Source organism: Megalobrama amblycephala, linkage group LG22 (assembly GCF_018812025.1).
Source record: "Megalobrama amblycephala isolate DHTTF-2021 linkage group LG22, ASM1881202v1, whole genome shotgun sequence".
Taxonomy (NCBI): Eukaryota; Metazoa; Chordata; class Actinopteri; order Cypriniformes; family Xenocyprididae; genus Megalobrama; species Megalobrama amblycephala.
In genome coordinates, this window is record NC_063065.1 from 10,544,006 (window position 1) to 10,562,703 (window position 18,698).

At 35.8% G+C, this 18,698-nt stretch overlaps 1 protein-coding gene across 1 annotated transcript in view; it reads right to left on the reverse strand.

Moving 5' to 3' along the window:
- Positions 1–2,768: 2,768 nt before the first annotated feature.
- The window catches only part of vipr1b (vasoactive intestinal peptide receptor 1b), a 79,481-nt gene continuing 63,551 nt past the window's right edge, over positions 2,769–18,698 (reverse strand). The window contains exons 7-13 of the mRNA XM_048174539.1: positions 14,661–14,814; positions 14,488–14,548; positions 14,300–14,372; positions 11,308–11,399; positions 9,756–9,885; positions 7,676–7,717; positions 2,769–4,900 (exon numbers count right to left, since the gene is read on the reverse strand). Coding sequence (XP_048030496.1) covers positions 4,706–4,900; positions 7,676–7,717; positions 9,756–9,885; positions 11,308–11,399; positions 14,300–14,372; positions 14,488–14,548; positions 14,661–14,814 — 747 coding nt within the window. The 3' untranslated portion in view covers positions 2,769–4,705. The remainder of the gene's footprint in view (positions 4,901–7,675; positions 7,718–9,755; positions 9,886–11,307; positions 11,400–14,299; positions 14,373–14,487; positions 14,549–14,660; positions 14,815–18,698) is intronic.

Genomic DNA, 18,698 nt, shown 5'->3' on the forward strand with positions numbered 1-18,698 from the left:
CTCAAACCACCCTTGTTCACATTACTTAAAAAACTCATGAACGTAATTTAACTGCGTTGTTTCTACTAAAATTGAGTATTGTCAGCTTTACTTAGTAAGTGTTTGTTCAGTCAACTTAACATTGCTGTGTGAAACGCACACATTATTGTTGACATAACTAACTGTGCAGTGGATCCGTAGTTCCCAGCATGCTTTGCAAGGGACTGCATTAGGAGAGTAAATTTAGAGATTAAAGTGTTATTTTATGTGTTTTTCAGTAAAGGGAAAGATGTTGTTAGTTTATGTTAGTGTTTAATGTTCAGTTATGTTGGACATTTAGAGTAGTTTCTGTAATGTTTTTAAAATTTTGTGGTTACAATTATGCAGAAGAGTGTCGCCTGTGTTTAGGCTGTGCGCACTCATATACGCATGTTTATAGGATGAAATTCCTGTCACAATTCAGTTGAGTTTGTTCAATTAATTATTTTTTGAGTGCATTTTGGGGTGAGGGGCTGCATTCTGATATGTTGTATCCTTTTCATTTAAATTATTATTCAAAAAAAAAATGTGTTCACCTTACGTAATCAACATAACATTATTAAGTAAACTGCACATATAAATATTATGTAACAGTGACATTCAAATGATTTGTATTTACTCAAAGAAATTTTGTCAGCTTTACTTGAATTTCTTTTAGTTTTTTTGTACAAATTACTCAATATTGTTGCATGGAACCACTTGACACTTATTTTTTAAGTAAATCCAACAATTCATTTTTTTGAGTGCAGGTCTGGAAAAACAATGCTAAAATCAAATAAGAAAATGCAACTAACTTATAATCATAGCCAGAATAGCAAAATAAATCAACTTTTAAACGGAAAAAATAACATATCTTTTGTTATTAATGTCAAAGGCAGAGCGTCTCTATAATATTTTGTCACAAATCCATGTTACTTGGTAGAAAAATAGTATTTTCAAACAGGTTTCTGAACTCTCACTGTCTGCTATTGGTCAGATATACAGAGAGCCCCGCCCACAAACTCACATAATTTGTTGGCGTAATGGTTAGTTGGAATGCTGAAACAGAGCTAGTGTTCACACTTTTTGGTGAAATCAAACTACAATTGGCTTATATCCGATTCTGCATATTCAACTGGTATAGAAGTATTTTAAAGGGGTCCTTGAATAAAGGGGTCCTTGATTATGATTTCCCTTTATAAACTTTAGTTAGTGTGTAATGTTGCAGTTTGAGCATAAACAACACCTGTAAAGTTACGATGCTCAAAGTTCAATGCAAAGTGAGATATTTTCTTTTACAGAAATCGCTTTTTAAGGACTACAACAAACGGCTAGTGGGGACTACAACAAGCTTCTTCCTGGGTTGGTCACAGACCCCAAAATTTACATAAACCCCACCCCCGGGAACACACAACAAAGGGAGTGAGGCCATGTTGGGCTGCTTTAGAGAAGAGGAAGAGTTGTTGTAGTAGAGTGTTGTTACCATGGAGCCCGATCACACGAAAATGCGTATCAATAGTACGAGTTTGTAATCTCGTAGAATATATACGCCAAAATGAGTTTTGGCGTGCTTATGGTACGCAGTTTTTCGCGTCCATATGATACGCACTTTATGGCGTACTATACGTACGAAACCCCCACTCCCCCACCCCCATCCTACCCAAGAGCGTATCGTATACACGCCATAAAGTGCGTATCATATGCACGCGAAAAACCGCGTACCATAAGCACGCCAAAACTCATTTTGGCGTATATATTCTACGAGATTACAAACTCGTACTATTGATACGCCTTCTCATGTGATCGTGTTGTACCATGCCGTCATTTTATGCCGGACTGCTTCACAAACGAGGGTCAATTCAGTGCTCGATTTGCACAAAAGATTAACATGACGGCACATGCTAGTAGATGAGTTGAATCAACTCCACAGCAACAACATAAATTTATCCACTAACCATTCAGAAATGTCCAGTTGCGTTATAAAAGTTGTAACTTCTTCCTGAGTCTCTCCATCAGTGTCCGACTTCGGTTTGAACAATGTAAGGCTGAACACCGTTACTGACAATCGTCAATTTGGCTGCGTGAGATTCTCCAGCTTTGTTGTTGTTGAGCAACCAAAGCATGAGCTGTTAAAGCTCCGCCCTCGTGTTTTTGCTCACACCCAAATAGGGGCAAATTTGACAAGCTATAATAAATGATCTGTGGGGTATTTTGAGCTGAAACTTCACAGACACATTCTGGGGACACCAGAGACTTATACTACATATTGTAAAGGGGGCATTATTGGTCCTCTTTAACAAAACAACAACAACAACAAAAAGACATTTCAGCTAATTCAACACCATTTTTAGGTTATGAAGACAAAGATAATCCTTTCTCTGGATTAACTTGCACAGATTAATTGATCATCACAAGATTAATAAAGTAAATAGGGTCAATTATGATTTCCCCTATTCTGCGCTGTGCTCGTTGTTTTCTGTCTTCTGGTTTGTATCAGCATGAAGGTAAGATCATACGGATTTATTAACTTCCTGGTCTACTGACATTTGTTATGACATCCACTTCAAACATTACAATGCTCATGATAACTTTCATTAACTCTACAATAAATAAATCCACTTCACCAGCTAATTACTCTTCGACAGCGATGCCATAAATATACAGAGCTACCGCAAAAACGCAAGTTCAAAGACAAAACTCTAAAGATGGATGCGTGCTTGTTTCTCTGGCACATAAGGTCTATATGCAGTCACAAAATTGCAATGCAAATGTACAGCTTAAGTTGTTTATTTAAAATTGTTGATTGTGAACATTAAAACAACAATGGAAAATGGTCCCAGATGTTACAAAAATACATATACCATGTATCAAGCTTGTTTAAATGTGGATACAAAAATATTCAGTATATGTACACATGACTGTAAAGAATTTGGGTCATGCTTATTGTGAATTTCTTATTTGAAATGTACCGTATGTTGCCCGTATAGCATGCGGTATGGACAAATATTACTCACTTTCACAGCACAAATACACAGTTAATATACACAACATCCAGTTCTTCTGCCGTGTGCTGACATATTAAGCTTCACCAAATGAATCTACAACAACCAGTGTATGTACACATCATTCCAAAACCAGACACAGCCTGTACAGCACAACTGAATAAAATAGGCACCTTTTCCTAAGCACTTATATAAAGTTCACAAAGCCAGCTAACTTAAAGTGATGTTTGATCTTTGAACTTCAACATATTTTTATAAGAATATACATTCTTTATTGTGACAGATGAGAGGTAATCTGGCTAATCACACATTTAACATTTAAAAAAATTAAGTAATCGAACAATGTTGGGCAGTGATTTGAGGCTTAAACACATATATTTTACTACAACCTTTGCGAGACGCCCCATCTGTAGCATTGAAATTAATTTACTGTACATTCCCTTTATATATTATCAGATGTGACTGTACATAATTATTTTCTCCACTGGAAACAAAAACATGAGAGACCACAATCCACACTGAACTACCTTGATGTGGCACTGACCCAGTTTGAGTCGCTTTCCGGAACTTCACAAGCCTTGATCTGGCTGCAAGTCCATCCCAATGAATAAAAACTGTGAGACAAGAGCATTGGTGTGACAGTATGGCCTGCTTTTTTCATTTCCATTTAGCTTGTACATAAACACCAAAATCCTTCTAGTTGAACAAGCACTGAAAGGACATGAAAATCTATTTTGTGTCACAGTACAATGGAGATGGTAAGTTTACAGATGCCACACCAATAATATTAGTGCAAAGACTTACAATGCACTCAAGTACCACTTCCACTGTTAGCATGAATTGGTCGACGTGTATTATTCATTAAGATTAATAATAAGCATTGTCAAAGTCCATGACAGTTTTATCAAGCTCCAACAGTGCCGTCCTTGGCAGGAACATTGATGTCACAATGGATAGTTTGTTCTTTGCACAAAAGGATTTGTCATTAGACCATAAAACCATCATGTCACTGCGATACGTGGCACAATGACAGTAAAACAAGCATGCACACTGAATGTTGACACTGCTGGGATGACTGATCTGGAATGATAGTGCAGAGAAGGGCATCGGCTTCCAAACATGCCTACACACACACACACACACACAGATCTGAAAACATCGTCAAAAAAAAAATTATGAACGACAATGTTTCAAAGAAACATCACATTTGGTCTCTACAGTGTATCTCCATATATTGGATATTCAACAATCCACTTTTGGTTGCCTTTTTGTTTTGTTTTTTTTGTTTTTTAACTCACCTCATTAGCAAAAATATATAAGAGCAGTCCAGGTAGAGAATCCCTAACCTCTTTTTCCTACAACGTATCATCATTCATTCTCGATGATGCTGTTGCATCTGTGTCCTTGCTGAGCCAAGTCGGCATAAAATGACTGAAAAAGTCTAGAACTACAATATCTCTGCTCTCCAAAAGATCACCGTGGCTTTATTTACAGGTTTTATGTGTTGCAGGAGGTGATCTGATATTGAGTTGTTCATACAAGTACCTCGTCAGTGACTTCTATGGCATCAAACTGAGCTATATTCAGCAAAAATGTAAGGTTTAGTAGCTCATACCTCCAAAGAATTATATGTAGTAACTGAAATTCAGAACTATTTCAGTACCGGAACATCGTCATGGCAATACCACGTCGTTGTAGATGATAGGTTAGATTGTGATGGACGTTTCGTCCTGACACGCAGAGGCACGACGAGTCTTGGGGCTGCAGCGAGTCAACATGGAGATCTGCGTGCTGAAGTTGTTGCCATTGCTGCCCATGGACGGGTGCTGGTATTTGGTGTCGGGACCCAGAAATCTTTCAAGGTGCCATCGTCTCCATTTCCTCTTGATTTCAGCTTGGACCTGAGAGACAGACAAGATCCAATGCAATCAGTTGGTGATGGATAAAATGCAGCCATGCTCTGCAGTTTCGTACAAAATAAACAACAAAACCTCACATTAAAAAAAATCACATTAAAATGAGTTGAAAGTTTTGAAAGTTTACAAATTGTGCACTATCATAATTCATAACAGTATTGTGCAAGGAACCATGCATAAATAAATCTTTAATCATAATTTGTGTGAAAAGGAACAAAAATTGTTGGTGTTTTACTACCTCCAATGTTTATTTCACCTGAAAATGTATGACAAAATGTACCCTGAGCAGCGTATTTTAGGTTTTCTAGAAATGTAGCCAAAGTAGTGTTGCACGATATACCGGTACTAGAAAGGTATCGCGATACCCTGCTTTTAAAGGTGCCCTAGATTATGTTTTTAAAAGATGTAATATAAGTCTAAGGTGTCCCCTGAATGTGTCTGTGAAGTTTCAGATCAAAATACCCCATAGATTTTTTTTTATAATTTTTTTAACTGCCTATTTTGGGGCATCATTATAAACACGCCGATTTTATGCTGCGGCCCCTTTAAATCCCGTGGTCCACGCCCACAGAGCTCACGCTTGCCTTGAACAGTGCCTTAACAAAGTTTACACAGTTAATATAACCCTCAAAATGGATCTTTACAAAGTGTTCGTCATGCATGCGTCGGATTATGTGAGTATTGTATACTGTTATATTGTTTACTTCTGATTTTGAATGAGTTTGATAGTGCTCCGTGGCTAACGGCTAATGCTACTCTGTTGGAGAGATTTATAAAGAATGAAGTTGTGTTTATGCATTATACAGACTGCAAGTGTTTAAAAATGAAAATAGCGACGGCTCTCTTATCTCCGTGAATACAGTAATAACCGATGGTAACTTTAACCACATTTAACAGTACATTAGCAACATGCTAACGAAACATTTAGAAAGACAGTTTACAAATATCACTAAAAATATCATGTTATCATGGATCATGTCAGTTATTATTGCTCCATCTGCCATTTTTCGCTATTGTTCTTGCTTGCTTACCTAGTCTGATGATTCAGCTGTGCACAGATCCAGACGTTAATACTGGCTGCCCTTGTCTAATGCCTTTTATAATGTTGGAAACGTGGGCTGGCATATGCAAATATTGGGGGCGTACACCCCGACTGTTACGTAACAGTCGGTGTTATGTTGAGATTCGCCTGTTCTTCGGAGGTCTTTTAAACAAATTAGATTTATATAAAAAGGAGGAAACAATGGAGTTTGAGACTCACTGTATGTCATTTCCATGTACTGAACTCTTGTTATTTAACTATGCCAAGATAAATTCAATTTTTCATTCGAGGGCACCTTTAAAAACGGTTCGGTTCTTCATTTTATTAGTACCGGTACTTTGAGTGCCAGCTGTATTTCCTAAAGTGCGACAGCAGGGGGCAGTGTGCGTGCAGCGCGCTGCTTCTGAGGCAAATCGAGTGCGTGTTTATTCCTCTCAACTGCGCAACGGCTTTTATGGTGACGAAATGAGAGGTATGGTTGTAAATTTAGGTGCTCTTGCAGACTGTCCACAAATTATTGAGAAAGCAGATGCACGAAGCGAAATATGGCATTATTTTGCTTACATTGCCGACAGTCAGGGCAAGCCCACGGACGCCACAAAGCCCGTCTGCAAAAGATGTTACAAAATAACGCAAGCGAAGGGAGTCAAAAGCATCTTGCCGTCAAACATCCCGATTTGTACAAATAATTTAAAGAGCGGCAGGTTAGTGAATGTGATACCAGCATTATGTTTATGCTCTCAAACATTAAATGAGTGTTATTTATTTATTTTACTCGTGCAAGCAGACCTGAGGTGTATTATTGAGTACTTATTAAGTTTAATAAGTGATATCTGATTGCAAAAATAAAATTAATTTAAAAATATGTAAATATGTGAAGGGTATATATGGTTATTTTAAACTAATTTATGCTTTAATAACATTGCTCTAAGTATTTACAGTAATCTAATTTTTACAATAATCTTAGGCCTACTGTCAAAAATACCTACATATATATATATATATATATATATAAAAAACAGCAAAAAAGCATAACAGCAAGTAATTTACAATTTTATTGAGCATGAAAATAATAAACATTATATATATATATATATATATATATATTAAATCTAACTCTAACTTCACAGCAATGAAGCTCAAATCCAGAATTATCAGTCTGCACACTGGTGAAGAAAGAAGTTCTGTCATTTGTTATTTATTTACTTTTCCTGCTGTTCGTTTAAGTATCGGTATCCTGATATTTAAGCTGGGTATCGTATCGAAGTCAAAATTTTGGTATCATGACAACACTAAGCCAAAGTCACATATTTCCAATAAGGCTGGATTGGTTTTAAGGTAAAACAGTCATTTTACACACAGAAAGCAGTATAAGTTTGTGCAATAGCTGCTAAACTTTATCTTTATCTTAAAGAACACTTCAAATTATTCTAATGTACCTGGTGCTACAGCCTGCACCCGTGACCCTTTTATTTAATCTGTACAAGCAAGAAGCCCCAAGACGCTATGAACATCAATGCATATATCAAAGTAATAGGCCACCTCTGCCAGTACATCTAGAGCTATATACAGCCTATGTGAGCTAACAGAATATAAGCCAATTACAGGCTTCCGGCGTTTTAGCTTTAGAGAAATTGAATAAAACTTAAATATAGGAAGTGCCTTCTGATCAGTTGTGAATTAATGCACCTAAAACATTCCATCCATCCATGTCTTACCTCTCCATTCAGAAAACAGTAGAGTACAGCTACCACAAAACCCTGTTAAAACAAGTAAAAACAACTTACTCATACGTCACTGAAGGTACAGTGTAGGCATTGCAAGGCTAATCATTCAAAGCATTACACACATGAATGACAATGTGCTAAATGCCTAGAGATTCCCACCAGACTGTCTATAACTGTGGACTTAAAATATAGGTTGGTGAATCCTCCTGAAGCAGACAAAAGTATATTTAACTAAGCAGGGCAGATCCTTCTTGAATTCATGCTAGTCACTCTGGTGGCTCTGCACTCTAAAAAATAAAACATTGGTTCAACAAAAAAAAATATGTTAACGTTTTCCACTAGAATTTTTAACTTAAGCCAATTAGGAGAATTACATTAATTTAAAGCAATATTTTGAGTTGATCCAACATAATGTTTTAGGTAAGGTGAAGACGGTTTTTTGCCACAATAAAAACACATTTCTAAGCAACATGACCTTAAAAATTGTCAACATGAATGCAACTATTTAAGTTGATCCAACATAATGTTTTAAGTAAAGTGAAGACGCTTTTTGGACACGATAAAACGCATTTCTAAGTAACAAGTAACATGCTTGGTAACACTTACCAAGCACCGCTTGTCACCATGATGGTAAATCTCCAAAAACCCACATTAACAGAAACTCTTCTAAATTAGCATAACAAAACACTAATTACTGCTAAATCTCCCTTACCATTAATCTTGTGCAAAAAACATTATATAACACTTAATTTTAGCATTTACTCTCCCTTTCAAGTGCCATGGGCAAAGCATGATGGGAAATATAAATCCCAGCCCAGTTTCACTTAAGTTTGTCTAAATTACACGTCATCAGATTGTATTTTACATTAACAGAACTTAAAATTAAATACATTTTTGATTAACTGAAAATGACTCATTTAACTATGAGTCTTCTATTAAGTCATGATAGTATATCGAATCAATAGGCATAATTTGTGTCATCCAAGCTCAATGAAATAACAATTACAAGTAAAAAGTCTAACAGCATTTCAGAACTTGATTTTTTATTTCACAACAATATATATATTTAAGTAATGACTAAAGGTCCCCTGAATTAGTTTTTAGAGTGTGCCTAAGAAACTTATAATTGGGGTATTTTTTGTCCCCAGAGCTTATTTTTATTAAAACTAAGGTTTTTTTGTTGCTGTTGTTGTTTTTTTTAATATGAAGGTCACATTTGAAAACTTTCTACCATGCCTTTATCTTTTTTTTTTTTTCAAATTTGTTTTTTTAAGATTTTATTGTTTTACTCAGTCTTGTTAATATTAAAAATATATATGTATATATCAATAAAAAAAACAACAAAAAAAAACAATTTCATCTTTAAAGCTAAGATTATCTTAACAAAAAATAAAATAAACATAAATAATTTCAATATTTATTGTATAAAAATGATTTAAATAAAACTGACTACAGCTGTGGCATTTTGTTTACCCTAATAAAGTTTTCTGAAAAGTATAATGAGAATAAAAAATTATCATAAAATTCATAAAAAAGATTGTCATTTCTAATCAAGCTGTATTTATGTATATGTATTTAGGATACAAAAAAAGCATAAAATGTCTTGCTAAGACAAAGGAGTCAAACATTTTGTTTAATTTTTTTTTCTTCCACCACCATAATTTCCAACACAGAATGTCATTAAACACATTACATCATTTAATATGTGGTGGAAATGTCCATGATCTTAAATTAAAATGAATAAACTAATGAGTGTGAACAGTGTTTTTAAAAGCATTTATTTTCTAAACATCTGCAGGGCAAAAAGTGCCCACAGTTGAAGAAACACCCAATTATGCCATTAAAAAAAACAACAACAGCCAATAGCTAAAGTGTGTGAGACAGAGATTCTCTTTGGAGACTGTTTGAGGACCCCTGAGCAGTTCTACCAGACATCATTAAACTATTCTGCTATCTGAACAACAGTCCTACCATTAGCCTGAGAGCATTTCCTGTCACTTGGGACTATTGATATTTGGGCTCTACGTTTTGTTTTTACAGCTAGTTTGAGTGATTAAATCCTCAGACGTACCTGAAATGACCCAAGAATGAGGTCAAACACAAGCCTTAGTTCAGTTTTTATGTTCTCAGGAATGAAAGCGAATATGATGAAGTTTATCCCAAAGAGTGGAATCAACAAAAGTGTGGATTTTGCCAGCCTCCTATAGAAAAGAGGAGAAAAAACATAAATAGCTTTATGCGATACTTTGGTGTCATTCATAACCTGCACTCAGCGTGGGGCTGAGAATGATATTATTACGAGGTAATATCGAAAAGCATACTTTTGGAATAACAACATTAGTGATGCTGGGTAGAAAATTGGAGGTGCTTAAGAAATGAGTCTTGTTTTGTGCGAACTGCATAGTGCAGAGCTACTCAAGGACAAAGGACATTAAATCATCCGAACAATGGCGGAGAGAGCCAGTGACATTTTAGATGATGAGATTGCAGTGCAGCCGGCTCTCACTCCCTGCTAGAGAGACCAGCTAAAATATCCCCATATTTTATGCCCGTGTTAAAATTACATAAACTAAAATGTTTCTCATGTACCTCCCATCCTCACCCAGCCAAAAAGACCAGAATAGCTGGTCTACAGCAGAAGTTGTGCTTTAGAAGCTGATGTCCTCATCAGACTTCATATCTGTCTTAACCAACAAGACTCTTGTGGCCAATCGGCTTTTGTTTTCTGCTGGTTTTGCTGGTCAGCCTCAGGCTGGTCTACCAGCTAGACCAATCTTATCGAGCATTTAAAGGGATAGTTTCCCCAAAAAATGAATATTCGATCATGATTTATTCATTTTCAAGCTTCAAAAAGGATACAAAAATATAAAGTAAAAGTACACTGTAAAAAAGCAAAAGTTGAGAAAACTTAAGTTTAAGCAACAAACTTCAGCAGATTTTTGAGTTTTCTCAACTTGTTTTTGTAGGAGATTTTTGAGTTTTCTCAACTTTTTGTTGTATAAACTGAATACAACAAATTGACAAAACTCAAAAATCTGCTGAAGTTTGTTGCCTTAAACTTTTAAGTTTTCTCAACTTTTTATTTTTTTTACAGTGTAGTCATATGACTCATTTCCTATATTCCAAGTATTCTGAAGTCATACTACAGCTGTAAGGACTGAAGACTGAAATTTAAGTCGCAATTCACATATAATCTTCACCTTTGCTGCAGTTCTCGAATCTCATTCACATTTGTCAAGATGTCTCACACCAGACTAACATCCTGCCTAACATCTCCTTTTGTGTCTCACAGAAGAAAGTAAGTCAAATGGCTTTTGAATGACGCAAGGGTGAGTAAATGATGACAGAATTTTCATTTTGTGTGAACTATCCCTTTTAAATTTCAAGCTGGTCTTCTCAGCAGAGTGGGGAGATTAATGCTGCCTTCACGTGCTATCGGAAATTTGATAAATCCCACTTCTGAAGTCGTGATTATGAGCTCATCGCATTCAAGTTTCGAAATGGGAGGGTGTTCATGTGAAATTTTTATTTAGGAAACTCGTATTTATGATAATTCCGAGAGCATGTGAAGGCAGCATTACAAAATTAATCTTACTTTAATGCAAAAACTCCAAAATACTTACGAATATTGGTTTGATTCATTTCTCCCAATGTCAGGACAGTTGATCTTCTGCCGCAGTATCCGGATGATACAAATGAACAGGATAAAGTTCATCTGTTGTTGGTGGAAAAACAAAATAACCAAATAGTGGGTGTTGTTATTTTGAACAGCTTCGTGTCGTGATTCAGCAAAGATTCCTGAAATCACTGAGGGGTCATAAAGTCAATGGTCCTGAAGCACAGTGATTATTATTGCTTCTCGAAGAAAGCAGAGAATGACGTCTATTAGCAAAGGTACAGAACAAAACTACCTCCTTAAGATGGCAGCGAGATAGACAACATTAACTCTAAGATGGACTGTATTAAGACTGTTTACTTTCTGATCAGCAAAAACAAGCAGTAACTGTGCAATAGGCATGTCTGAGTGGAGGAAGACAAGAAGTGCTTCAGTATTCCAGCCTAAAATAGCAAAACCCAGACACTATAAATAAATTGACATAAACATTCGATTAGAGTGACGGATCTCTCTCTCTTTCATTCTCTCTCTCAATTTCTTCTCTCTTTCCTTTAAATGTCTTAAAAGAAAAGCCAAGAAAGGCTTTTAAGAATGTTTTTCACACCTTTCAGCCCTTATTGATGTTTCATGTATAATGTAAATCCCTGGAGGGAAACATTGCCTGGCACATACGTCAACACGTTTTGTGTGTTACTTAAATCTTAACACTCAGGACTATAAGGCAAATCATTATATTGTAAGGGTATAAACAAGCAGCAAAACTGAGAGAAAAAAAAAAGAGAGATTTATTGCTATGAAGTTTTCACAATAATTATTAGGAGCTCTAATCACTTTTTGTAATCTGAGAGCTTTCAGTAATTATTACAGGGGAAATTTATATTACTTATGTGGAGCCAGATTAACCCATGGATTTGTAGGAACATAATAAAGATCATGAAAATTTGCCTTTTCTTTCAGGAGAAAGCAAAAAATTGACAAAATATACAAAAATTCCAAAGAATAAAAATATATAAAAATAAAATAATATATTAAAAAATTACTATATAAAAATATGAAAGACTGAAAATATCGTCGCTGTCCGATGAAAAACACGTATGTCCATTTTGCAGATTTTGAGATTTTTCGACGGATTTAATGTCCAGGTTCATTTCCGTATACAGTATGCTTCACATATCTAAATGGCCAATGAAAAGTTGTGAAATCATGTCATCTGATTTTCACGTATATCCATTTGGTGTCAAAGCTGTCAATCACGCTGCGTATCTCCCGCCCTGTGGAAGCATCTCGCCGGTCTCGTGAAGTTTCATCGAAGCTCAGCACTGGATAGCCGAATAACACTGTGAGGTTACATTGCAAATAAACATAGCCTGGTGAGACAATGACTTTCCTTTATCGAGGTAAACGTTTCCCCCCTGACGCCAGACGTACGTCTAGGAGTGACAAAATACGGTAGGACTGTGCAAACAAAGTATCTGTCTAGCATTACCATGTCAGTGTATTGATTCATTGTCCCTTCATAGTTTGCAAGAGACATTTAATAAATTTATAATTAATATTAAATAAACTAAGCGTATTTAATAAACTAAGACGTAGGCTATTTAATAAACTGAGCGTATTCATCTGTCAATATGAAACGCGACTTGGCCATTCTAATTAACGTTAATGATCGGAAGAACGTGTATCGACCACCGTTACTGTAAAATATGCACGTATGTCCATTTAAACTCAATTTTGGTCAAATGTGGATTATATCATTACACTGGCAAGAATATGGTTACATGTAAAGATGCCGTACCAAGTATGACAACGCTACATTCAACTGCTTTTGAAATACGGTGTTTTTTTCACTTCCTGAAAAGTAACCGTTTTGGACATACGTGAGTTTCATCGGGCAGCGACGATATATTCAAATATATAGAAAATATAAAAATCAAAGCATTAATAAAACTATAGAAAAGAGAATGCACTAAAACTATATAAATACAAAAGAATGAAAATATACAAATAAAATCTAAATATACAGTACAGTCCAAAAGTTTGGAACCACTAAGATTTTTAATGTTTTTAAAAGAAGTTTCGTCTGCTCACCAAGGCTACATTTATTTAATTAAAAATACAGTAAAAAACAGTAATATTGTGAAATATTATTACAATTTAAAATAACTGTTTTCTATTTGAATATATTTCACAAAGTAATTTATTCCTGTGATGCAAAGCTGAATTTTCAGCATCATTACTCCAGTCTTCAGTGTCACATGATCCTTCAGAAATCATTCTAATATGCTGATTTGCTGCTCAATAAACATTTATGATTATTTTCAATGTTGAAAACAGTTGTGTACTTTTTTTTCAGGATTCCTTGATGAATAGAAAGTTCAAAAGAACAGCATTTATCTGAAATACAAAGCTTCTGTAGCATTATACACTACCGTTCAAAAGTTTGGGGTCAGTAAGAATTTTTATTTTAATTTTTTTGAAAAGAAATTAAAGAAATGAATACTTTTATTCAGCAAGGATGCATTAAATCAATCAAAAGTGGCAGTAAAGACATTTATAATGTTACAAAAGATTAGATTTCAGATAAACACTGTTCTTTTGAACTTTCTATTCATCAAATAATCCTGAAAAAAAATATTGTACACAAATATTTTGTACAGTTGTACACATTAAATGTTTCTTGAGCAGCAAATCAGCATATTAGAATGTTCTGTTTTATTATGTTTGTGTGGCCGGCAGACGGCCGTGAGGGTCTGCCGGCATTTACTTTCATTTTGTATTTGTTTGTTTTATATATTAAAGTTGTGTTGAATGTTGAATGTCGCTCCCCTTTTATGCTTCCGGAGCTCCTCCGTGAGAGACTCGAGACCGGTGCAACGCGCAGCTGGCGCTCGTTAACACTCGTCACAATAACTAATATTTAAAATATGCAAATATATAAAAGCACAAAAATATAAAATACATGTCATGTCAGATACTGTAGGAGACAAAGGGCATCTCACCAGAATTGAAGCTAATATCGGGGTTTTGATAATCCACCAGAATGAGTCGGAATTTTCAATTATATCCCAACATCTGGGGGGGGGGGAAACGACATACAAATGTCATGTATACATTTTTGCTTGCATAATTTTATGTCTTGATTTTTACATAAAATCATTTAAGCCTTTGACTGAATCGTTTACCTTACCCCACATCATTGAAGTAAGCCTTGGCAAAGCTCCAAGCTATGATGAAAATCATTGGGCCTCCTGCAGCAAGGTAAAATGAGAGCGTTTGAGTCAGTCGCTTTACTGACATAATCAGTATATCAAAGGTTAACAAAAGGGTGAGTAAGATGCACATAAATATTCGGACACCTACCCCAACCAATCAGAATATACCACCAGAAGTACTTCCTCTCTGAGAAGAAAGAGACGGCCAACAGAGCATGAAGATACAGACCTTCCACAAGGAGCCAGAAAAAGCTTGCCATAATGCAATACTGGAAAAAGACAATCACAGCTTTGCAGCCAACCTGAAAATCAGAGACAGAGGAAATAAAAATGGCTTTGAAGAAGTCATTCACACCCTTGAATGCTCATCTTTTAGCAGAGTAGGTGCATCCTGATATTTACCACGATGATACAAAAAAGTACGCAGTGTGACTACTACTTTCCCCCAAGGTACCCTTCATTGAACAGTAATTAAAAGGACCATTTTTAAGTTAGTAAAAACATACACAGGGAAAGATAAAATTATATTTGTAATTCCTCAAATTACAAACCCTAATATCTGTAGGTATGTAAGTCATGTATTGCCTAGCCAGTGCTCCCATTTTTTTGGGTTCCTGAAAGCAGTGGTTCTGTTTGGGTGGAACCGGTGGGAGGTAGAGAGGATTTGTTACGGGAAGACAGTGAGACATGGCAGGCAGACTGCAGGAAGACTATAAACAAATAACTGTGAGACAAACACAATGGAATGAAATCAGACAGGAGGGTATAAGTGGTTGAAGGCAAAAAGAAAAAACAGGGCAAAGATAAAGCATCACGCTGAAAATGCCATGTCCTCATGCTCAAGAGCAGAATGAATTAATAATGACTCCTAACTTTTGACTGTTCGATATAAACAAAACTATGTTGTTGAGGCCTCTAGATGTGGTGCTATACAACTGTTTGAACACAGTTAATGATCTGTAATGTTCATATCAATGAAACTACAATAAACTATAGGAATGTGCAAGATGGTTAGTTCATGGAGTATCAAACTGGAGTCGCAAAGGAGAGAGGGAAAAATATTTTAAAGTAAGAAATAACCAAATATTCAAGTAGTACCTCTTAAAAAAAGCTAAAATGTTCATTTCTTCATACACTACTGATCAAAAGTTTGGGGTCAGTAAGAGTTTTTTCTTTTTTTAAAAGAAAAGGATGCATTCAATTCATTAAAAGTGACAGCAGTCATTTATAATATTACAAAAGATGTCTATTTCAAATAAATGCTGTTCATTTGAATTTCATTGATCACGGTTTTCACAAAAATATTAATCAACAGAATTTTCAACATTGATAATAATAAATGTTTCTTAAGCAGCAAATCAGCATATTAGAATGATTTCTGAAGGATCATGTGACACTGAAGATGAATGATGCTGAAAATTCAGCTTTGCCATCACAGGAATAAATTACATTTTAAATAAATATACAAACCCGATTCCAAAAAAGTTGGGACACTGTACAAATTGTGAATAAAAAAGGAATGCAATCATTTACAAATCTCATAAACTTATATTTTATTCACAATAGAATATAGATAACATATCAAATGTTGAAAGTGAGACATTTTGAAATGTCATGCCAAATATTGGCTCATTTTGGATTTCATGAGAGCTACACATTCCAAAAAAGTTGGGACAGGTAGCAATAAGAGGCCGGAAAAGTTAAATGTACATATAAGGAACAGCTGGAGGACCAATTTGCAACTTATTGGGTCAATTGGCAACATGATTGGGTATAAAAAGAGCCTCTCAGAGTGGCAGTGTCTCTCAGAAGTCAAGATGGGCAGAGGATCACCAATTCCCCCAATGCTGCAGCGAAAAATAGTGGAGCAATATCAGAAAGGAGTTTCTCAGAGAAAAATTGCAAAGAGTTTGAAGTTATCATCATCTACAGTGCATAATATCATCCAAAGATTCAGAGAATCTGGAACAATCTCTGTGTGTAAGGGTCAAGGCCGGAAATCATACTGGATGCCTGTGATCTTCGGGCCCTTAGACGGCACTGCATCACATACAGGAATGCTACTGTAATGGAAATCACAACATGGGCTCAGGAATACTTCCAGAAAACATTGTCGGTGAACACAATCCACCATGCTATAAAACTCTATAGGTCAAAAAAGAAGCCATATCTAAACATGATCCAGAGGTGCAGGCGTTTTCTCTGGGCCAAGGCTCATTTAAAATGGACTGTGGCAAAGTGGAAAACTGTTCTGTGGTCAGACGAATCAAAATTTGAAGTTCTTTTTGGAAAACTGGGACGCCATGTCATCCGGACTAAAGAGGACAAGAACAACCGAAGTTGTTATCAGCGCTCAGTTCAGAAGCCTGCATCTCTGATGGTATGGGGTTGCATGAGTGCGTGTGTCATGGGCAGCTTACACATCTGGAAAGGCACCATCAATGCTGAAAGGTATATCCAAGTTCTAGAACAACATATGCTCCATTCCAGACGTCGTCTCTTTCAGGGAAGACCTTGCATTTTCCAACATGACAATGCCAGACCACATACTGCATCAATTACAACATCCGGGTACTGAAATGGCCAGCCTGCAGTCCAGATCTTTCACCCATAGAAAACATTTGCCGCATCACAAAGAGGAAGATGCGACAAAGAAGACCTAAGACAGTTGAGCAACTAGAAGCCTGCATTAGACAAGAATGAGACAACATTCCTATTCCTAAACTTGAGCAACTTGTCTCCTCAGTCCCCAGAGAAGACTGCTATAAAAAGAAGGGATGCCACACAGTGGTAAACGTGGCCTTGTCCCAACTTTTTTGAGAGCTGTTGATGCCATGAAATTTAAAATCAACTTATTTTTCCCTTAAAATGATACATTTTCTCAGTTTGATATGTCATCTATGTTGTATTCTGAATAAAATATTGAAATTTGAAACTTCCACATAATTGCATTCTGTTTTTATTCACAATTTGTACAGTGTCCCAACTTTTTTGGAATCGGGTTTGTATTTAAATTGTATAAAAAGCATTTTGCATTTAAAATCCACTTGCCTTAAAAGTCAATTGCTCAGTTTGAAAGAGAATCATACATCTGAAGATCTCACAGACGGCCTTGATCTATTGTAAATTCCTGCTCAAACTGCAGACATTGAGAGACACAATTGCATTCTGTTTTTATTCACAATTTGTACAGTGTCCAACTTTTTTGGAATCGGGTTTGTATTTAAATTGTAATAATATTTCACAATATTACGGTTTTACTGTATTTTATCAAATAAATGCAGCCTTAGTGAGAATAGGACACTTTTTTCAAAAACATTTTAAAATCTTACCAACTTCAAACCAAGACAGTGTGTTCAAGAATAATAATTTTATTTGTATTCTGTTTAAAGATAACTTAAGAAAATATTTTAAATAATACATACATACATACAGGGCCTAAAATTAACACTCACCAAGCGCCAAATGCAAGTAAAAATCGGCAATTGGCGAATATGAAATGGTGTCAATCTCCAGTTGGCCGGTAACATTTTTATGAATTCTAACAATGCAATGTTGTGAGAACATGAGCGTGAACAAATGTGAACAGTTGACGGGCCAGTGTGGCATCGCCATGAAAATTTGAGCCTTGCCAATTTAAATATTTAGGCGCAAGACACGAAAGGGAACTTGTTAGACCGGACTGAAAAACCTGAAAATCACTGTTTATTTCATTTGTATCTTTGTTCTATTGTATTTATATGTGCTATTGCTTATAATTTGATTATTTGTTCTTATTTTATTACTGACTGTTTATGTCACACCCGCCAGCTGCCACTGACAATACACACATCATGGACTCAGTTTCCCACAATGCTTTGTCTGTCTGATCTGTGTAATCATGTGCAGCTATTTCCCATTACCTCGTTATTCCTGTGTCTCTCTCCTCATAACCCTGTTCTATTGTTTATCTCGTTGCAAAGTCTTGTCTCGTGGTTCACAGCATTACTGAGCGTTTCCCCTTTTTCTATGTTCCTGGTCTTTGATGCCCTCTGGTCTTGTTTGTTTGTTTGGACTAATTTACTGTGCTCTGTCCTTCTGCCTGTTTAATGGACTAATACTTTGGATTGTGTTCTCAATAAACTGCGTTTGGATCTTCAGTTGTTGTCGCTCAATGCTTGCCACAACAACCAACACCACCAATTCA